At 55.6% G+C, this 22,093-nt stretch overlaps 1 protein-coding gene and 1 long non-coding RNA gene across 2 annotated transcripts in view; both read right to left on the minus strand.

Moving 5' to 3' along the window:
- Positions 1–15,003, minus strand: part of LOC139603937 (zinc finger protein 850-like) — a 136,743-nt gene extending 121,740 nt beyond the window's left edge. The window contains exons 1-2 of the mRNA XM_071454938.1: positions 14,985–15,003; positions 11,861–12,412 (exon numbers count right to left, since the gene is read on the minus strand). Coding sequence (XP_071311039.1) covers positions 11,861–12,412; positions 14,985–15,003 — 571 coding nt within the window. The remainder of the gene's footprint in view (positions 1–11,860; positions 12,413–14,984) is intronic.
- On the minus strand, positions 8,996–11,218 carry LOC139603928 (uncharacterized). The gene is made up of 2 exons (XR_011683860.1): positions 11,031–11,218; positions 8,996–9,334 (listed from the first exon to the last, which is right to left on the minus strand). It is a non-coding gene; the product is annotated as an uncharacterized lncRNA (long non-coding RNA).
- Positions 15,004–22,093: the final 7,090 nt, after the last annotated feature.

Raw genomic sequence — 22,093 nt, forward strand, 5'->3', positions numbered from 1 at the left:
CATGGAATCCCATGGAACCAGGTGTCCATGGTGACAGAGCCGGGCCCAATGGAACCTACTGGAACACAGGAGAACATTGTTACCTGTTGGAACCCGGGCTGCTGAGAATTTTGGACTTTCTGAGCTGACAGACACTGACCCCCAAGAGAACACTGCATTTGGCTTGAGGCTGTGGAGAAGGCTTCCAAAATGGAATGATGGAGCTGGGATTATGGGTGTGGAGTTTGAATAGAAGGGTGTAATATCACATGGTGGACAACTTGGAGTTTAAGGTTTTAGAATATAGTAATATATATAAAGCAAGATGGAGGTTTTAGGGTGGAGGCTGATCCTTCTTCTTCTTCTTCTTCTTCTTCTTCTTCTTCTTCTTCTTCTTCTTCTTCTTCTTCTTCTTCTTCTTCTTCTTCTTCTTCTTCTTCTTCTTCTTCTTCTTCTTCTTCTTCTTCTTCTCCTTCTTCTTCTTCTTCTTCTTCTTCTTCTCCTTCTTCTTCTTCTCCTTCTCCTTCTCCTCCTCCTCCTCCTCCTCTTCCTCCTCCTCCTCCTCCTCGTCCCTTATGTTGGGCATGGGTGATTGGTTATTGGGTTAAAAGTAAAAATAATTTAGCTGCCATTTCTTAATTGGACAGTTTATCCTCAAAAGACCTTGCAGAGAGAGAGAGACAGGGCTCCATTTTTACCTTGTTGGCGAAGTGCCGCAGAACTCACAGCTTGTGAGACTGTTCTAGAGACAAGAGCTAATGAACACCTGAGTCCAAACAAGAAATGCTGTCTTGGGATTTCATCCCGACCTTGGCAGAAAAGAAGCAAAAGAATTGACTGTTACCCCATGGAATCTCATGGAACCAGGTGCCCACTGTTTCACGGTGCAGCCTCAGAGAGCGATGAGACCCTTGTGGCACCATGGAATATCCTGAAACCACAGCTCCCTTGTGACAAACCTGGGCTTTATGAAACCAAGGACACCGCTGGGATGCAATGGAATCTCAAGGAGCCAAGGGTCAGCTGTCAACACATCAGCTTCTCAGGAAACCAAGGCAAACACTGTGACACAGAGAGGGGCCTCATGGGACCCAGGAGACCATGGTGACACCGTGCTGGGATCTCATGGAACCAAGTGTGAATTGTTACAGGACCCAGGAGACCATGGTGACACCGTGCTGGGATCTCATGGAACAAAGTGTGAATTGTTACAGGACCCAGGAGACCATGGTGACACCGTGCTGGGATCTCATGGAACCAAGAGCCCAGAGTTTCACAGCTCAGCCTCATGGAGCACTGGAGACCATGGTGTCCCAAAGGGAACACATGGAACAAAGGCTCCTTAGTGACACAGCAGGGCCTCATGGAATGCAAGAGATCATCCTGATGGAATGGGAACTCATGGATTCAAGGGTCCACTCTTTTGCTGCGTGGCCTCATGGAATGCTGGAGACCATTGTGGCACCATGGAAACGAATGGCACAAAGGCTCCACTGTGACCCAGCAGGGCCTCATGGAACCAAGGACAGTGCTGTGATACAATGGAATCTCATGGAACCAAGGTCCAGTTGTGACAAAGCTGGGCCTCCTGGAACCAAGGACACAGCCGTGATGCAATGGAATCTCTAGGATCCAAGGATCAATTGTCAACACATCAGGTTCCCATGAAACCAAGCAGAACATTGTGACACAGTGGAATCTCATGGGAGCAAGGCTCTGCTTTGATCAAGTGGGGCCTCATGGGACACAGGTGCCACTGGGACATTGTCAGGCCTGGTAGGAACAAGACACCACTGTGGCAGACCAAGGCCTCATGGGACCTAGGAGAGCCCTGGGACACAATGGAACCTGATGGAACCAAGGGCCCATTGTGACACGGCAGGGTCTCATGGAACCCCTGTGCCACTGGGACATTGCCAGGACTCGTGCAAGCAAGGTTCCACTGTGACAAAGGCAGGCCTTGTGGCACCCAGGAGACCATTGTGGGACAATGGAATCTCATGGAAGCAAGGCCCCATTGTGACAAAGCGCGGCCTCATGGAAGCCCAGTGCCACTGGGACATCTCCAGCCTTGGAGGAAGCAAGTGTCCATTGTGACACAGCACAGCCTCAAATCACAGGAGAGCAGAGGGATGGAGCCATGGAATCTTGGGGAACCAAGTGTCAATTCTAAACACAGCGAGGACTCATGGAACCCAGGAGACCATTGTGATGCTGCACTTTGTCACAATGGGGCCGTGCTTCTATGAGGATCCATGGGCCCACAATGTTCTCCTGGGTTCCAGGAGGCCCCGCTGGGTCACAATGGCCCCTTGCTCCCACGAGCCACAGCACGGTCCCCGTTGCCCCTGGGTTCTGTGAGGCCCTGCTGCGTTCACAACTGACACTTGCTTCCATGAGATTCCATTGCGTCACAGTGGCCCCCATGTTTCCATGCGGTTCTGCTGTGTCACAGTGGACACTGGGTTCCGCAAGAGCTGGCAATGTCCCAGGGGCACCTGTGTCCTGTGGGCCCCACTTTGCCAAAGCAGAGTCTTGGCTCCATGAGATTCCAGGCTGTCCCAATGCTCTGCTGAGTTCCACGAGGCTGTGCTGTGTCACAATGGACACTGAGTTCCACCTGCCCTGGCAATATCCAAGTGGCCCCTGGCTTCCATGAGGCCCCGTTGTGTTTGCAGGTGACACTTGGTTCCCCAAGGTGTCATTGTCACGCCGCTCTCCTGGGCGCCCTGAGGCCTTGCTGTCTGTGAGAAATGACCTCTACTTTTAAAATTTTAGAGTTGATTCAACCTTGAAAAAAATGACAACAAAGGACTGAAACAGGAGAAATCACAGCACTGGGAGCCCTTCCCCACCCCGTGGCTATCAGCCACATGGCTCCTTCACAAATTGGCTGCTCCTCCTTTTAGGCTTTTGGTGTTGCACCAGGTAATCCTAGCCCCACCCAAAGTCTGTCAGGTAACTCTTTGTGGCCGTCCATTGGTGGAGAATGCTTTCTTGCACCCTGACTGGAGAGCAGGTGTTGCCATGCCTGCCTTCCAGTGACAAACCTGCCCTCCCCAAATGCCCCAACCACCAAGGCCATTACAAGGGCAGGGGAAGAGGACTATGGGGGACAGATGACAATAACATCACTACACATCTTAACACACACATAGGATCTATCTCCTCACTGTGAGACCCAACTATGACATTACTCATCTGTAACACTGTGCAATAATGGAGCCTTGTTCCTACCAGGCCTGGCAATGTCCCTGTGGCACCTGTGTCCCATGAGGCCCCACTTGGTCAAAGCAGAGCCTTGGCTTAACAACTGACCCTTGTTTCCTTGAGATTCCATTTGTGAAAAATGCGTTCACTCTCCTGTGAAAATGTACAAAGTTTAATAAGGGACAATGGGAGAGCAGGACCATGGAGCAAAGGTTATTATGGCCGGGTGCATCTTGGCACTAAGCCAGGAGCACCCTGTTACCTTCGGGGATCCCCTGAAATACCTTTCTCCTTACATCAGCCTGGTGCATATTCATAGAGCCTCATGCATGTCCATAAACTACTTTACATATTCCAGGAATGATTTTACATGGCCCCTCCTTGGGTCTGCCTTTTCAGAGCATGTGTGTTTGGCTGTGGTTTTGGCTCCTTCTCTTTATCACCTCCAGGTTTTGGGCCTTGGTGCACTCTGCCTTCAGACAGGGAGTGCTGATAGTTGGCAGATCTGTACAGGTGTCCTCATCCCGTGTGCATTGGATGTTATCCCACCCAAGCAGGCAGTTTAACACAAGCACACTCCTATTAGCTATTTCACTACTATGTCTAAGCTCAATTAACAACAGAAATAAAAACTATATCTTTAGAACAAAGTTACTTTAACACCACACAGATAAAATCCATTTTAATATTTGCAAAAAGCCAATATTATGATATTTATCTATAACAGGGTGAAGGAGCCCTGGCCCAGGCTCTGGCCCTGGGGGACACGGGGACGCTGCCAGGGGGTCCCTGTCTCCCTGTGCCACCCCCAGGGCCCCGGCCCCCAGCCCCGTGTCAGGCTCTGGGGTCGATCTTGTGGAACATCCTCTGGGGGAGGCTGCGGGGCCGGGGGACCCGGGGGGACCCAGGGGGACAGGGGACCCCGCTGTGCACGAGCAGGGTTGGACTGCTCTGGGGGGAGCTGTGAGGGGGCCGGGGCAGAGTGACCTCCCCAGGGACCTCACACAGCCCCCGTGATGTCACACAGCCCCTGTGATGTCACACAGCCCCATGTGATGTCACACAATCTCTGTAATGTCACACAGCCCCCGTGATGTCACACAGCCTCTGTGATGTCACACAGCCCCCGTGATGTCACACTGTCCCTGTGATGTCACACTGCCCCTGTGATGTCACACAGCCACTGTGATGTCACACAACCACTCTGTTAGGTCACACAACCTCCATATGATGTCATTCAGCTGCTATGTGATGTCACACAGCACATTTGTGGTGTCACAGTCACCCTGTGATGTCACAGCCTTCTCTGTGGCATCACACAGCTGCTCTGTGACTCTGTGTCACAACCCACATTGTGATGTCACAGAGCCGCCTTCTCTGATGTCACAGCTCGCTCTGTGATGTCACAACCCCCTCAGTGCTGTCACCGAGCCCACTCTGTGCTGTCACACAGCCCCTTGCTGCCATCCCAGCTGCTCTGTGGCTCTGGGACACAGCCCCAGAGGTGCTGCTGTGACACAGCCCCCGCGGGGACATCCCACAGCCCCGGCCAGTGCTGAGCCCCTGGGAGCTCTGTCTGTGCCCTGCTCGTGTCCCTGAGGGGCCCTGGCAGTGCCCCAGCCCTGCTGGGCTGTGCACAGGAGCTGCTCCTGGCCAGAGCTGTCTCTCTGCAGCTCTGCTGCCCTTGCCAGGAGCTGCCTCTGGGCCAGGAGCCCGGCCCAGCTCAGCAGCACAGACACAGCACAAGGACTTTAATCACCCTCTGGGCCTTTGCTGCTCTTTGCATCACACCCAGTCCCTCAGAGTGGGCTCAAAGACTTCTCAAGAGCTCACAGTGAGATTGAAAGACTGAAGTTTCTTGTACTTTACAGAGATCCCTGTGAGGGACAGGACTGAGAAAGTGTCCCCGGGTTCCAGGGAGAGCAGAACACTGGAGGCACTGATGGCAGCTGGGGACAAACAAGGCAAAGGTGTCTCTGGTGCTGAGCAAACCTGGATTTGTTTCAGGAATGTAAAGGGCCAAGGCCTGAGCCCCAGGGCCTGGCCAGGCAGATCCTGTCCCTCCCTCCTTGCTCAGGGCTCTTCCCGGGATGGGCACTGGCATGTGGGGATGGGCAATGCCAAGGGCAGGAGCGTGGGGCGGCCCCTGCCAGGCTGCTGAGCAGGGACAAGGAGGCCATGAGGCCCCAGGCCTGCAAGGGTCACTTGTCCCCTCCTGGCTCAGGCCCAGGGCCAGCAGCCATGGCCAAAGCGCTGCCCAAGTTGGCTCTGTCAGGGCTGTCTTGCAGCTGCTGCCCATCCCTGTGCCCTGTGCAGCCCAGGCTGTCCCACGGTGTCCCTGCCCTGGCCTCTGTCCCTGCAGGCTCTGGGCATCCCCCGGCTGCCCCACCTGGCTGGGCCCTTCCTTTGCTGACAGCTCTGCCTCCTGCCTGCCCCTGCCTGCCCACACAGAGCCTGGGGCTGCTCCAGGCTCCTGCTGGGGACGTGCTGCACCACAGCCCTGCCCTGACAGGGAAATTCCTTTCTCCTGCAGCCACTCTGGGCCTCCCCAGCTGCCCTTGGCGTTAATTCTTTCTCTGGCTGTTTTCCACTATGTCAAAAGGATCCACCATCCCTTAAATCACTCTTTAAACACTCTCATGGCTCTGCTCCACTGTCCTCAGGCTCCACCCCACTGAGCACAGAGCTCCTTTGTCCCTATACAGTGCTCATGGGCCCAAGGCCTCCAAACCCCCCCTCCTTGGGACATCTCTGGGCCCTCTCCAAAGTGTTTCCAAATGAAAACATTCACCTCAGAGTCTAAAGAAATCACCAGAGGACAGGGCCAGCCCGACCTGTCTGTCCTGGCTACTTTTGTCTGGGAGCAATCCTTGGATATACAGAATTTGGGAGGCCAAATTCTAATTTTGGCCATGGTCCCTGGACAAGAAGGCTGGTTCTTTTCCATAGGAATGAAGGAACAGAGCCCCAGTGTTTCAGGGACAGATGAGAGGTGACCACCAGAGGCCAAGGCCAGCCAGACCTGGCAGGTTTGGTTTTGTGAGATACCCTTGCATAGAGGAAATTATTTTAGGGAGAGTACCCGTTTTGGCAATGGGCATCTGAAAAGTCAGACAGCTCTTTTCCATAGCAAGGAAAGCACAGAGCCCCAGTGCTCCAGGAGCTGATGAGAGGCAGCCCTTGACATGCCAAGATCAGCCAGAGCTGTCAGGTGGCCCCTGGGAGGCCAAGCCAGCCAGAGCTGTTCCATGTTCCCTGGGTTCCATGGGTCCCACAGTGTCCCAATGGTCCCTTGCTTCCATAGGGCCCTGAGGTGTCATAATGCCCCCTTGGTGACACCAGGCCCTGAAGGTTGGAATGGTCTCCATGGTTCCATCAGGCCCCACAGAGCCACAATGGTCTCTGGGTCCATGGAGCCCCTCTGTGTCACCATGGCCCCTTGGTTCCAAGGGCTCCAGTGGTGCCACAATGATCCCCTTGGTTCCCTGGGCTCCAGTGGTGCCACAATGATCCCCTTGGTTCCCTGGGCTCCAGTGGTGCCACAATGATCCCCTTGGTTCCCTGGGCTCCAGTGGTCCCACAATGATCCCCTTGGTTCCATGGGCTCTTGTGGGGCCACAATGATTCCCTTGGTTCCATGGGCTCCAGTGGGGCCACAATGATCCCCTTGGTTCCCTGGGCTCCAGTGGTGCCACAATGATCCCCTTGGTTCCATGAGGTTCCCACAGTGTCCCAGGGATCTCCATGGGAAGGAAAGAACCCAGCCCCACTGTTGCAGGCGCAGCCACCAGAGGCCAAGGCCAGCCAGCCTTGATGGTACTGGCAGATTTTGCCTGGGAGTAACCCTTGGATATTGAGAATTTCAGAGGTGGAATCCCAATTTCAGACATGGACACTGGAGGAGAAGGATGGTTCTTTTCCATAGGAAGGAAAGCAGAGAACACCGGTGGTGTCTCCGGGGCAGATGAAAGGCGGCCATCAGAGGCCAAGGCCAGCCAGACCTCTCTGTCCTGGCAGCTTTTGTCTGAAAGCAACCCTTGGATATCAGGAATTTGGGAGGTGGAACCCCAATTTCAGCCATTTTTGCATGGATAAGAAGGACGGTTCTTTTCCATAGGAAGGAAAGCACCCAGCCCCAGTGTTTGGACAGCAGGGGAGAGGCACCCCCAGGAGGCCAAGGGCAGCCAGACCTGTCTGTCCTGGCAGCTTTCACCTGGGAGCAATCCTTGGATGTACGGAGTTTTGGAGGGGGAATCCCAGTTTTGGCCATGGTCAAGATGGGTGTTTTTGCCCATAGGAAAGTAAAGCACAAAGTCCAAGTGTTTAGGAAGAAGATGAGAGGTGGCCACCCTCAGGCCAAGCCAGCCAGCCCTGTCTCTCCTGGCACCTTTTGTCTAGGGGCTTTCCTTGGATATTGGGCATTTTGGAGGTGCAATCTCAGTTTTGGCTGTGGGTGCCTGGACAGGAAGAAGAGCTCTTTTCATAAGGAAGGAAAGCACCCAGCCCCAGTGTTTCAGAGGCAGATGAGGGCCAGCCCTCAGGAAGCCTAGGCCAGCCAGACTTGTCAGTGCTGGCAGCTTTTGTCTGGGAGCTATCCTTGGATATAAGGAATTCCAGAGGTAGTTGCCCAGTTTTGGCCATGAGTGCCTGGTTGAGATGGAGGGTTTTTTCCCACAAGAAATAAAAGCACATGGTCCCAGCGTTTCAAAGGCAGATGAGAGGTGCCCCCAGGTAGGCAAGGGAGCCAGATCTGTTCCTCCTGGCAGATTTCATCTGGGAACAATCTTTGCATGTAAGGGAATTTGGAGAAGGAATCCCAGTTTTGGCCATAGGGCCCTGGAAGAGGATCAGGACAGTTCTGTCCCATAGGAAGGAGAGCCCAGAGGCCCAGTGCTTCAGGGGCAGTTGAGGAGCAGCCCTCGACATGCCAAGGTCAGCCAGACCTGTCCAGCAGCCCCCGGGAGGCCAAACCAGCCACACCTGCTCCCTGTGCCCTTGGTTCCATGAGGACCCACAGTGTCCCCATGGTCTCCTTTATTCCAGGAGTCCCTGCAGTGTCACAATGTTCTCCTTTCTTCTGCAGTGTCACAACGGCCCCTTGGCTTCCCTGAGCCCTTGCAATGTCCCCATGGCCCCTCGGCTCCCTGTGGCCCCGCTGTGTCACAACGGCTCCTTGGTTCCACGGGTGCCATAGCTTCATCCTTGGCCCTTGGTTCCAGAGGGGGCCTGAGTTTCACAATGGTCCCTCTGATTCCGTGAGGCACCAGCGTGTCACAATGGTCTCTTTGCTCCCATGAGGTTCCATAGTGCCACCATGGTGTCCTTGGATCTGCGTTGTCACAAGGGCCCCTTGGTTCCATGAGTTTCTGGACTGTCAGCAATGGTTTCTTTGCTCCAGAGGGGCCTTGATGTGTCACAAGGGCTCCCTGGCTGGGGTTTGTGTCTCACCCACGCTGAAACCCCAGCAGTTGGTAGCCATGTGCATTTCTTTCTATAGAGCTTCTGTCTTCCTGTCTCTCTGTCTTCTCCTTCTAATGCTCTTGATATGGAACATTTTATGATACCTCAACAACTGAAGTGATTAAACGTTTCTGGGTGCAACAGGCTGAGTTAATGAAGTTACTGCTATGGTGTTTTATGTTGAATTGGATGTTTTAGTAAATCTTTTTCCAAAGTTTCTTGATTTTCTGATCTTTGCCAGGAAAATTTTGTGCCATTTTGTCCTCTTGAGAATATATGGTTGGTGTTTCTCCTGTGCACCAAACTCCAGGAAAGGAACCCTTGGTTACTGTGAAAAACGACTGCAGACTTTGAAAATTTTAAAAGGTTTATTCAACCTTAACAAAAATGACAAGAAAAGGACTAAATAAGGAAGAACAGGCCTGGGAGCTCCCCTCATGGCCGCCTACCACGTGCCTGGCTCGTCCTCAAGATGGACGCTTCGCCTTTTATACCCCGGGATTGCATCAGCCAACCCTGGCCCCTCCCACAGTCTGTCAGTCAACTCTTCTTTGATGTTTATTGGTGGAGTCTGCTTTCCTGCAGCTTGATTGGAGGGTCAGGTGCTGTCCTGCCACGCCCCCTCCCCTAGGAACAAGTCTTTGTTCTCGCCTTCTTTCTACCTGTCCTGGATGGCTCAGGCTGTCTGATGGTAACAACGGGGGGAAAGGGACTGTGGGGAGAACAGAGGACATCTAAACAACAGACTGCAATAACATAATGACACATCAATAAAGCTTCTCTTAATATTCACACAGTATCCATCCCTTAATTGCAGGAGCCAATCATCTCATTAGCCATCTATAACACAAAGGGACCTAAAATCACCGTTACAAGGTAAAATTACCCAAAGACTAAAATCCACCCATATGGGCCTAAAATCAGCCAAAGGCATCTAAAATCCACTCTAAAACTGCCCAGTTTATCCTAAAATCACCCAAACAGGCCCAAACCCCACCCAAATGGGCTTAAATCATTCAAAGGGATCTAAAATCCACCCTCAAACCCAACAGATTTGGCCTAAAATCTGCAAAGGGGCCTAAGATCCACCCTAAAAGGCTTGAAATCACTGCAAGGGATCTGAAACCCACCCTAAACCTGTCCAGTTTGGCCTAAAATCACCCAAATGGACCTAAATTCTCCAGGACCAAGACCAAACCCAGCAGCAGAAGTGGCACCAGCCACAAGACTGACACTGGAACTGAGATTGGCAGCGCCACAGGACCGGCACCGGGGCTAGGACCAAGACCCAGACCAGAACCTGCACCAGAACTGGCACTGGGTCCAAGACTGGGACCAAGCCTGACACTGGGACCGGCACCAGGAGCGCTTTGGAACTGGGACTGGCACCGGCAGCGCTCCAGGACTGGGATCAGGACCGAGACTGGAACCCGGCACCCGCACCGGGACTGCTCTGGGACCGGGACCAGGACCGAGACCGGGAGCCCTCCAGGACTGAGACCGAGACCGTCACCGGAACCAGCACCGAGAGTGGCAGCGCTCTGGGACTGGGACTGAGACTGAGATTGGCACTGGGAGCACTCCAGGACCAAGACCAGCACCAGTAGCAGCACTGGGTCCAGAACTGCTCTGGGACCAAGACTGAGACCAGCACTGAAACCAGCACCAGCACCGGCACCGAGAATGGCACCGCTCCAGGACCGAGACTGGGACTGAGACTGGGACTGGCACCGCTCTGGTACCAAGACTGGGACTGGGACTGGCACCGCTCCAGTATCGAGATCAACACGAGAACCAGAATCAGCCCCAGGAGTGCTCCGGGACTGAGATGGAGACTGAGGCAGGCACCGGAACCAGGATCAGCACCAGGATCACTCTGGGACCAGCACAAGGAGCAGGAACTGGACTGGAAATGGGATTGGAAATGGGATTGGCACTGGGATCCCTCCTGGATCTCTGCATTCGTTCCGGGGAGCTTTGGCTGCGCCCCCGGGCAGGATGGGGAGGGACCCCTGGGCAGGGCGGGACCCCCTCGGTTCACATTGATCCGGTGCAGCCATCCCGGTCCATATGGTCCAGTTTGTATGATCCCAGTCTCGGCTCCTAATCCCCACGGTCCCAGCCTGTGAAATCCCAGTCCACATGATCCCAGTCTGTACAATCCCAAGCCATACAATCCCAGTCTACATGATGCCAGTCCACATGGTCCCAATCGGTGCAGTCCCAGTCTGTGGGATCCCAGTCCATATCATCCCAGTCTGTATGGTCCTGCATGGCACACACTCCAAGGACCTGGAATTCCAGTTCCCAGCCAGGAAAAGATGTTCCTGCCCTTGAAGGCAAAGCTCCTAAGAAGGGGCCGAAAGCCAAGTGGATTCTACAGTGACATTTCACTGCCAGCCTTCAGAACTTCAACCATGGCCATTGTAGCTCCTGCACTGGGAATTAAATCAGGGCAGGGTCTTTGGTGGCAGCTGCCCTGGCTCAAGGGAGACACTGAGAGAGAAACAGAGCAGGCAAAGAGAGGCAGGAGAGAAAGGAGCACACAAACACAATCAGCTGAGAAGGTGGCACTAACTCTGAAAGTTTTATTTGCTATCAAATACATCCCACCCACCCAGCCCCACACAATCCCAATCCCATCACTCCAAATTGGGATTGCACTTCTCCCAATCTCCTTCACACCCCATCTCACTCTGGCAGCTGTGGAATGGAGTGAGTCTGGTGTGGGACTGAGTTTTTTAGGGTGGGAACAAGGCATTTTGATGTGGGATTGAGCCTGTATGAATTAAAATTCAGTTGTTTTCAGTGGGATTCAGTTGTTTTGAGGTGACCCTCTTGGCTTTTGGAGTGCAAAGAGATGGAGAACACTGCACAAAATCCCCCCCCAGACTACACAAATCCTCCAGAATATTCTCTCCAAACCATCAATTTCCCATTAAAAAACTCTGAAATTGTGGGACTTTAGACATCTGTGATCAATTTTTTTCTTTAAACACTGTTTTGGCTGTTTTTAAGGGATGAAGATGAATCAGAAAAAAATGCCAAACAAAAGGACAAGCAGGCAGGTGTGTTCCCAACATGGATCACAGGGAATGTGAGTGACCAGGGCTGTGCCCAAAGTGCCTCCTCCAGTGGGGGATGGAGCTGCAGCAGTGCACGAAGCTCTTCCTGCACTCGGGGCACTCGCTGGGCTTCCCTTAGTGGTGCCTCCGTTGGTGTCGGGTCAAGGTAGAGCTCCTGGAGAAGCTCTTCCCACACTGGGGACACTCGTAGGGCCTCTCCCCGGTGTGGATGCGCCGGTGGGTGATGAGGGTGGAGTTGTACTTGAATCCCTTCCTGCAGTCGGGGCATTGGAAGGGCCTCTCCTCTGTGTGACTCTGATAGTGCTGGATGAGATGGGAGCTGGTCTGAAACCTCTTCCCGCACTTGGAACACTCATAGGGCCTCTCCCCAGTGTGGGTCCTCTGGTGCTTGATCAGGGTGGAGTTCTCGCTGAAGCTCTTCCTACATTCCCCACACTCATAGGGCCTCTCCCCTGTGTGGCTCCTCTGGTGCTTGATCAGGCTGGAGCTCTGGCTGAAGCTCTTCTCACACTCCCCACACTTGTAGGGCTTTTCCCCAGTGTGGGTCCTCTGGTGCACAGTCAGGTTGTACTTCCACCTGAAGCTCTTCCCACACTCCACGCACGTGTGGGGCTTCTCCCCATCATGGAGCTGCTCATGGAGCACCAGCTCCGAGCTCTGCCTCCATCTCCGGCTGCCTTCCAGGCCCAGGCTGCCTCTTTCCCCCTCACATCCCCGCCATCTGCGTTTGCAGCCCCTCCTCCTGCGGCATCTCCGGGCCTTTTCCTCCCCGTTGGCTTCCTGTGCCGTGGAGCCGCTCAAAACGGCCTCTGCCACCAGGTTCTGCCGCGGGCATTTGTCCTCCCTGCTCTCCATGCTCAGCTCCTGCTCTGGGCGAGGAAGGACAAGGACAGCATGGGATTTGCCTCCGTGCCACAGGCAAGGGCAACGAGATCCCCCCAGGGCACACCTGGGGACGCACTGCCCCCTCTTGGCTCTCCCCATTTCGGGATGCCGGGGCTCTTTGGGCTCCCTTCTCCCCTCATTCTCTGCCCTGGGCTGCAGCGGCTCCAAGGAGTCCCCCCTGCCCCTCTCCAGGCTCTTGAGGCTCCCGCCAATGGCGGCGCTCCCCCCTCTCTGGCCTCCCCACTTTGGCCTCCTGGGGCACACAGGGCTCTGCTCCTCCAGGCTGCCTCTGCCGGCAGCCGCCACCGCCACCCCCCGATGTCCCCCCGAGGGGCCTTTTCCGCTCAGCCTTGGACTTCTTCATTCGCCTTCATCCATCTTCTTCCATCCCTCCCCCATTTCCTCCTCCCCCCTAACCCCGCCTCCTCCTCCCCCTCCATCCCTGCCCTTCCCTCCCTCCTCCTCCTCCCCCAGCAGCAGCCACACCCTCGGTGCCCCGTTCCCGCAGCCCTCGCAGCCCGCGGCAGCAGCCGCGATGGAGCCGGGCCAGGGCGGCATGGGCAGCGCGGGGCTCTCGGCTGCTCCCAGCCGCTGCGGGCGGGGGGAACCCGGCCCGGGCCAAAGGAGAGGCAAACTGGGCAAACTGGGGGCTGCACATCCAAACTGGGCCTTGCTGGGGACCCTGCCTGGCCCCTGCCAGCCCTTGGGGCTCCTCTCGGCACATCCGCCAGGGGGGAGCGCACACAGGCCTGGGGGATCCCAGCAGTGGCAGCACTGCCAGGGACTGGGCTGCACTGGGATCGTACTGGGAGTGACTGGGGCTGTACTGGCTTTGTACTGACATCAGACTGGGATCGTACTGGGAGTGTATTGGGGATGTACTGGCTGTGTACTTGGATCGTACTGGGAGTGACTGGGAATATACTGGCATCATACTGGAGTGACTGGGACAATTATAGGTTTCTATTGATATTATACTGGTATCATGCTGGGACGGGACTGGGTTTGTACTGACATCATACTGGGATCATACTGCCATGCCAGGGCAGACTGTGATTGCACTGATGGACACTGGGATCATACTGGGATCATACTGGGAGAGAGTAGGAGCCTGCAGGAGGCAATTGAGACCACGTTAGGGGCAAATGGGATATACTGGGAGTGACTGGGATGGAGCAGCTCTGAGCAACAGGGATCATGCTAGGAGCAACTGGGAGGAACTGGGAGTGACTGGGAGCCTGCTGGGGGTGATTGGAAACTGCTGGGCTTATACTGGGATGAACTGGGATCATGCTGGAGCTGACTGGGATCATTCTGGCAGTGAGTGCCACTACACTGAGGCTGACTGGGAGTGCTTGGGAGCAAATGGGATCATACTGGAAGGAACTGCAAAGATGCTGGAGGGAACTGGGCTACACTGGGACATACTGGGAGTGACTGGAACAAAAGTGAAGGTGAAAGAGAGCAACTGGAACCATGTGGAGCACAACTGGTTCATACTGGCAGGGACTGGGAGCACACTGGGCTCATCTCTGGATCATACTGGGAGGGAGTGGACTAATACTGGGAGGATCTGAGAGGGACTGGGAGCACACCCTGCACATCATCCCCCATACTGGGCCTGACTGGGAGCAACTGGGAGCACGCTGGCAGCAAATGGCATCATACTGGGACTAACTGGGCTGATCTAGGGAGCAACTGGAACCACACTGGAGGCAGCTGGGACCATACTGGGAGAGATTGGAACAACTGGGATTATACTGGGACCCCACTGGGAGGGCTGGCATGTGACTGGGATCAAACTGGAGCTTACTGGGATCATATTGGGGTTGAAAGGGAGCGACTGGGATCACACTTTGGGCTACTGGGAGCAGCTGAGGGAAACTGGGATGATGCTGCAAGCAAACTGGAGGAACTGGGAAGGACTGGATGCATGCTGGGGGCAACTGGGATATACTGGGCATGACTGGGGGATCATACTGGGGGGACTGGAACCACACTGGGAACAACTGGGACCATGCTGGGGAGAACTGGGACCACGCTGGGGGCAACTGGGAGTGAGTGGGACCATGCTGGGAGGGACTGGGATCATCTGGGGAGGGACTGGGACTAGAGCAGGGGCAACTGGGTCCAACTGGGGACCATCCTGGGAGTGTCTGTAACCATAGGGGAGTGATGGAAGCACACTGGGAACAGCTGGGCCCATGCTGGGAGCAACTGGGATCACTCTAAGGGCACTGGCATCAGACTGGGAGTGACTGGGAGCAACTGGGATTGGACCGCAAGGGACTGGGATCATACTGGGAGTGGCTACACTCATACTGGGATTATACTGGGTGTGAATGGAACCTGACTGGGGCTTACTGGGAGCTACTGGGCCCATGTTGGGAGGAAAATGTGACCCACTGGGAGCAACTGGGATCGGCTGGAAGGTTCTGGAACCATGCTGAGAGGACTGAGACTACAACTGGGGCAACTGGGATCATCCTGGGAGCAACTGGGGCCACCCTTTGAGCAACAGATGGAAACTGGGATGATGCCAGAGGAAACTGGGAGGAACTGGGAAAGACTGGGATCATTCTGAGGTAACTGAAACATACTGGGAGTGTCTCTAACCATCCTGGGGGCACTGGAACCACACTGGGAACAGCTGGGATCATGCTGGGAGCAACTGGGACGATGCTGGGGGAAACTGAATCTACCCTGGAGGCAACTGGGCACGACTGGGACCCTGCTGGGAGGGACTGGGACTATTCTTGGGGCAACTGGGATCATCATGGGAGGAACTGGGAACAGCTGGAATTATGCTGGGAGCAACTGGGATCACACTGGGATCCCAGTGAGAGCAGCTGAGTCCATGCTGGGTTACACTGGGATCTCATTGAGAGCGACTGGAATCACACTGGGATTGACTGGGAGTGGCTGGTTTTGTGGATTTGGGGGGTTTGGATTTTGGGGGATTTTCTTGGCATTTTGAGGGGGAGTTTTTCTGGGGGAGTTTGGGGGTTTATTGAATTTTTTTGTGGCTCTTTTTGAATTTTGGGGGTTTTACTGGGATTTTGTTGGGATTTTTTGGGATTCTCAGAAATTCCTGGGGTTTTATTGGGATTTTTAGGAGATTTTGGGGCATTTTATTGGAATTGTGGTGGCATTCAGAGGGATTAATTGGGGATTTGGGGTTATGAGGATTTTTGGTGGGATTTGGGGGGGTTTGGGTGTTGCCAGGATTTCTTTGGACCTTGGGGGAGATTTTGTGGGACTTTTTCTGGTTTTTGGGACACCTTTGTGGGATTGGTGGAGTTTAATCAGGATTTTTTGGGGTTTTTGGGATTCCAAAGGATTTTGTGGGCTTTTATTGGGATTCTAGGGTGTTCTAATGGGATTTTGAGAGATTTAATTGGGATTTAGTGGGTTTTATTGGGACTTTTGGGGCTTTTAAGGAGATTTTGGTGCCTCTCAGCCCTTCCCCACACCCAGGGACTGTCCCAAAGCCCCCCTAAAATTCCACTAAAACCCCACAAAATCCCTAAAAATTACAAGATAACCCTCAAAAACCCCAGAGAATCACCAAACATCCCAGTGGAACTCCCCAAAATTTAAAAAACTCCCCAATTTTTCAATAAATCCTTCCCCAAAAAACCTACACAACCCCAACAAAACACCAAAAATCCAAAACACCCCAAATCAACAAAACCCCCCAAAATCACATAACCATCTCAAACCCCAACAATTCTCCCCCAAACCCCCAATAATCCCTCCTAAACTCCCAACAAAATCCCAAAAAAGCCCAAAAAAGCCACCCCCAAATCCCCAAAACCCCTCTCAGAACCCCAAAGTCCCCACAAACCCCCCCAGACTCAGTGGGGCCGTCCTGGATCAGGGGGCACCGGCCGGTGGAACAGGAGCCACTTCAGGGGGCCCTGGGAGCTTTTTGGGGAGGGGGCACCAGGGGAGACCCCCCAAAAACGGGGGGGGGAACCCCTGCTGTGCCCCCTCCCCCCAAAACCCCCAGACCCCGGTTCAGGGTGGGCCTGGGACCCCCCGGGACCCCCAAATCTCCCCCAGAACCCCCAGAGCCCCCCAAGGTTGGCCCAGGTCCCCCCTGAGAGCCCCCAGACCCCAATGGGGCCCAGCCCAGGATGTCCCCTGAGACCCCCCCCAGACCCTTCCCAAGACCCCACCCAGGACCCTCCAGACCCCTCCCCAAACCCAACTCAGGCTCCCCCAGCCCCTCCCCAGATCGCGCCGGGACCTCTCCCCAAAACTCCCCAAATCCCCCCCCCCCACCAGACCCTCTCCCAAAACCCTTCCAGACCCCCCAAAGCCCCTCCCCAAACCTCCAAAACCCTCCAGGACACCCTCAGGACCCCCCAGAGCCCTCCCCAAATTCCCCCAGGACCATCCCAACACCCCCAGACCTTCCCAAGACCTTCCTACGACCCCTCCTCAAAACCCCCCCAGACCCTCCCACGACCCCCTCCCCCTCCCGAGACCCCTCTTAGGACCCATCCGCACCCCCCAGGTCCCCCCACAGTGCCCCAGGACCCCTCCCCAGACCCCCCCAAACCCCCGGACCCCTCCCCAAACCCCCGGACCCTCCCCCCCCGCCCCCCGATCCCCTCTCAGGCCCCTCCCGCTCCTGTCCCGAGCCCGGGGGGTCCCGGCGGCGGCGGGGAAGGGGGCGCCGCTTCCGGTCGCCTCTGATTGGCTGGGACGGCGCGGGGGAGGCGGGCCTTGCTGAGGGGATCCGCGCCGTGATTGGTTAGTTCAGGGATGTGCAGCGCGCTGATTGGTTGGTTCGGGGAGGGGCGCGCCGCCATTGCTGGGAGCCCGCACACGCGGTGGAGGCGCGCGATTCTGAGGGAGAGCGGAGCTGAGGTGGGGCCGGGGGCAAACTGGGGGGGTTTGGGGCGGGTCTGAGGGGAAATTGGGGATTTTTGGGGGCATCGACGGGAAACACGAGGGTGTGCGGTGGGTTTGGGGGGAATGAGGGGGTCTGAGGGGGCTTTGGTGGGTCTGAGGGGGCTTTAGGGAGCTTTGGGGGGAGCTTGAGAGCGTCTGGAGCGTTCTCAGGTGGGTTTAGGGGGAACTGAGGGGAATTGGGAGAGTCTGGGGGGATTTTGGGGGATTGCGAGAGGAACTGGGCGGTTGTGAGTGGATCTGGGCGGTTCTGAGGTGGGTCTGGGGAATTTCGAGGAGTCTGAGGCGATTTCATGAGGTTTGGGGGGATTGAGGGGTCCGAGGGGGATTTGGGGCAGTCTGATGGATTTGGGGGCGTCTCAGGTGGGTCTGGGGTGAATTTTGGGGAGAACTGGGGGGGTTGAGGGTCCTGGGGAGGGTTTGGGGGTCCAGAGAGGTTCTGGGCCAACACTGGGGGAGCTCTGCGGGGTTGGGCGTTCCTGGAGGGGTCCCGGGGGAGATTTGGGGGTCCCGGGGGGTCCCAGGCCCACCCTGAACCGGGGTCTGGGGGTTTCGGGGGGAGGGGGCACTGCAGGGGTTCCCCCCCCCCCGGTTTTGGGGGGGTCTCCCATGGTGCCCCCTCCCCAAAAAGCTCCCAGGGCCCCCTGAAGTGGCTCCTTTGCACCGGCCGGTGCCCCCTGATCCAGGACGGCCCCACTGAGTCTGAGGGGGTTTGTGGGGACTTTGGGGTTCTGAGAGGGGTTTTGGGGATTTGGGGGTGGCTTTTTTGGGATTTTGTTGGGAGTTTAGGAGGGATTATTGCGGTTTTTGGGAAGAATTATTGGGTTTTGGGATGGTTATGTGATTTTGGGGGGTTTTGTTGATTTGGGGGATTTTGGATTTTTGGTGTTTTGTTGGGGTTGTGGGGGCTTTTGGGGGGAGATTTATTGAAAATTTAGTGAGTTTTTTAAAATTTTGGTGAGTTCCACTGGGATGTTTGAAGATTCCCTGGGGTTTTTGAGGGTTATCTTGTAATTTTTGGGGATTTGTGGGGTTTTAGTGGAATTTTAGGGGGGCTTTGGGACAGTCCCTGGGTGTGGGGAAGGGCTGAGAGGCACCAAAATCTCCTTAAAAGCCCCAAAAGTCCCAATAAAACCCACTAAATCCTTTGAAATCTCTCAAACTCCCATTAGAACACCCTAGAATCCCAATAAAAGCCCATAAAATCCTTTGGAATGCCAAAAACCCCAAAAATCCTGATTAAACTCCGCAAATCCCCCAAAGATGTCCCCAAATCTAGAAAAAGTCCCACAAAATCTCCCCCAAGATGCAAAGAAATCCTGGCAACACCCAAAACCCCCCAAATCCCACCAAAAATCCTCATAACCCCAAATCCCCAATTAATCCCTCTGAATGCCACCACAATTCCAATAAAATGCCCCAAAATCTCCTAAAAATCCCAATAAAACCCCAGGAATTTCTGAGAATCCCAAAAAATCCCAACAAAATCCCAGTAAAACCCCCAAAATTCAGAAAGAGCCACAAAAATTTCAATAAACCCCCAAACTCCCCCAGAAAACTCCCCCTCAAAATGCCAAGAAAATCCCCCAAAATCCAAACCCCCCAAATCCACAAAACCAGCCACTCCCAGTCAATCCCAGTGTGATTCCAGTCGCTCTCAGTGAGATCCCAGTGTAACCCAGCATGGACTCAGCTGCTCTCACTGGGATCCCAGTGTGATCCCAGTTGCTCCCAGCATAATTCCAGCTGTTCCCAGTTCCTCCCATGATGATCCCAGTTGCCCCAAGAATAGTCCCAGTCCCTCCCAGCAGGGTCCCAGTCGTGCCCAGTTGCCTCCAGGGTAGATTCAGTTTCCCCCAGCATCGTCCCAGTTGCTCCCAGCATGATCCCAGCTGTTCCCAGTGTGGTTCCAGTGCCCCCAGGATGGTTAGAGACACTCCCAGTATGTTTCAGTTACCTCAGAATGATCCCAGTCTTTCCCAGTTCCTCCCAGTTTCCTCTGGCATCATCCCAGTTTCCATCTGTTGCTCAAAGGGTGGCCCCAGTTGCTCCCAGGATGATCCCAGTTGCCCCAGTTGTAGTCTCAGTCCTCTCAGCATGGTTCCAGAACCTTCCAGGCGATCCCAGTTGCTCCCAGTGGGTCACATTTTCCTCCCAACATGGGCCCAGTAGCTCCCAGTAAGCCCCAGTCAGGTTCCATTCACACCCAGTATAATCCCAGTATGAGTGTAGCCACTCCCAGTATGATCCCAGTCCCTTGCAGTCTAATCCCAGTTGCTCCCAGTCACTCCCAGTCTGATGCCAGTGCCCCCAGTGTGATCCCAGTTGCTCCCAGCATGGGCCCAGCTGTTCCCAGTGTGCTTCCATCACTCCCCTATGGTTACAGACACTCCCAAGATGGTCCCAGTTGGACCCAGTTGCCCCTGCTCTAGTCCCAGTCACTCCCCATATGATCCCAGTCCCTCCCAGCATGGTCCCACTCACTCCCAGTTGCCCCCAGCGTGGTCCCAGTTCTCCCCAGCATGGTCCCAGTTGTTCCCAGTGTGGTTCCAGTCCCCCCAGGATGGTTCCAGACACTCCCAGTATATCCCAGTTGCCCCCAGCATGTCTGCAGTCATTTCCAGGCACTGCCAGTGGCCCCAGTAAGGTGTCAGTTATCCCAGTATGATCCCCCAGTCATGCCCAGTAGATCCCAGTTGCCCCCAGCATGCATCCAGTCCTTCCCAGTTCCTCCAGTTTGCTTGCAGCATCATCCCAGTTTCCCTCAGCTGCTCCCAGTAGCCCAAAGTGTGATCCCAGTCGCTCCCTTTCAACCCCAATATGATCCCAGTAAGCTCCAGTTTGATCCCACTCACATGCCAGCCCTCCCAGTGTGGTCCCAGTAGAATCCCAGTTGCTTCCAATCTCTCCCAGTATGGTCCCAGCTGCCTCCAGTGTGGTTCCAGTTTCTCCCTAGATCAGCCCAGTCAGTCCCAGTATGATGCCATTTGCTGCCAGCGTGCTCCCAGTTGCTCCCAGTCAGGCCCAGTCTGGGGGATGATGTGCAGGGTGTGTTCCCAGTCACTCTCAGATCCTCCCAGTATTAGTCCAGTCCCTCCCAGTATGATCCAGAGATGAGCCCAGTGTGCTCCCAGTCCCTGCCAGTATGAACCAGTTGTGCTCCACATGGTTCCAGTTGCTCTCTTTCACCCTCACTTTTGTTCCAGTCACTCCCAGTATCTCCCAGTGTAGCCCAGTTCCCTCCAGCATCTTTCCAGTTCCTTCCAGTATGATCCCATTTGCTCCCAAGCACTCCCAGTCAGCCTCAGTGTAGTGGCACTCACTGCCAGAATGATCCCAGTCAGCTCCAGCATGATCCCAGTTCACCCCAGTATAAGCCCAGGAGTTTCCAGTCACCCCCAGCGGGCTCCCAGTCACTCCCAGTTGTTCCTGGCGTGATCCCAGTTGTTCACAGCTGTTCCCAGTCACTCTCAGCATAATCCCAGTCACTCCCAGTACAATCCCAGTCTGATGTCAGTACAAAGCCAGTACAGCCCCAGTCACTCCCAGTCCGATCCCAGTGCAGCCCAGTCCCTGGCAGTGCTGCCACTGCTGGGATCCCCCAGGCCTGTGTGCGCTCCCCCCTGGCGGATGTGCCGAGAGGAGCCCCAAGGGCTGGCAGGGGCCAGGCAGGGTCCCCAGCAAGGCCCAGTTTGGATGTGCAGCCCCCAGTTTGCCCAGTTTGCCTCTCCTTTGGCCCGGGCCGGGTTCCCCCCGCCCGCAGCGGCTGGGAGCAGCCGAGAGCCCCGCGCTGCCCATGCCGACCTGGCCCGGCTCCATCGCCGCTGCTGCCGCGGGCTGCGAGGGCTGCGGGAACGGGGCACCGAGGGTGTGGCTGCTGCTGGGGGAGGAGGAGGAGGAGGAGGGAGGGAAGGGCAGGGATGGAGGGGGAGGAGGAGGAAAGGGAGGAGGGATGGAAGGGGAGGGATGAAGGCGGAGAGAGAGCAGTGATGGAAGGAGGAGAAGGAGGTGGGGTTAGGGAGGAGGAGGAGGAGAAGGAATGGAAGGGGCGGGATGGAAGTTGAGAAGGCGGTGGGGATAACAGAGAGGAGCTGGAGGGGGGAGGGAAGAGGACGATGGGAGGAAGAGGAAGAGGAGGGACAAGGGCGGATCAAGGCTGAGCTGCGGGAGCCACGCGGTCTCGATCCCTGCCTGAATTCGCAGCCCCCACCTGTGGGATCATCGCCCCCCCCATGGCTCCGGTGAGCGGGGAGGGGGAGCCCGGCCCGGATATCCCGGGGGGTCCCTGGGTTGGGTTTTTGGGGGGATGTTTGGAGAATGAAGAAGTCCAAGGCTGAGCGGAAAAGGCCCCTCGGGGGGACATCGGGGGGTGGCGGTGGCGGCTGCCGGCAGAGGCAGCCTGGAGGAGCAGAGCCCTGTGTGCCCCAGGAGGCCAAAGTGGGGAGGCCAGAGAGGGGGGAGCGCCGCCATTGGCGGGAGCCTCAAGAGCCTGGAGAGGGGCAGGGGGGACTCCTTGGAGCCGCTGCAGCGCAGAGCAGAGAATGAGGGGAGAA

The sequence above is a fragment of the Agelaius tricolor genome, unplaced genomic scaffold, assembly GCF_023055355.1.
Source record: "Agelaius tricolor isolate 1412-34295 unplaced genomic scaffold, bAgeTri1.0.p SCAF_42, whole genome shotgun sequence".
Taxonomy (NCBI): Eukaryota; Metazoa; Chordata; class Aves; order Passeriformes; family Icteridae; genus Agelaius; species Agelaius tricolor.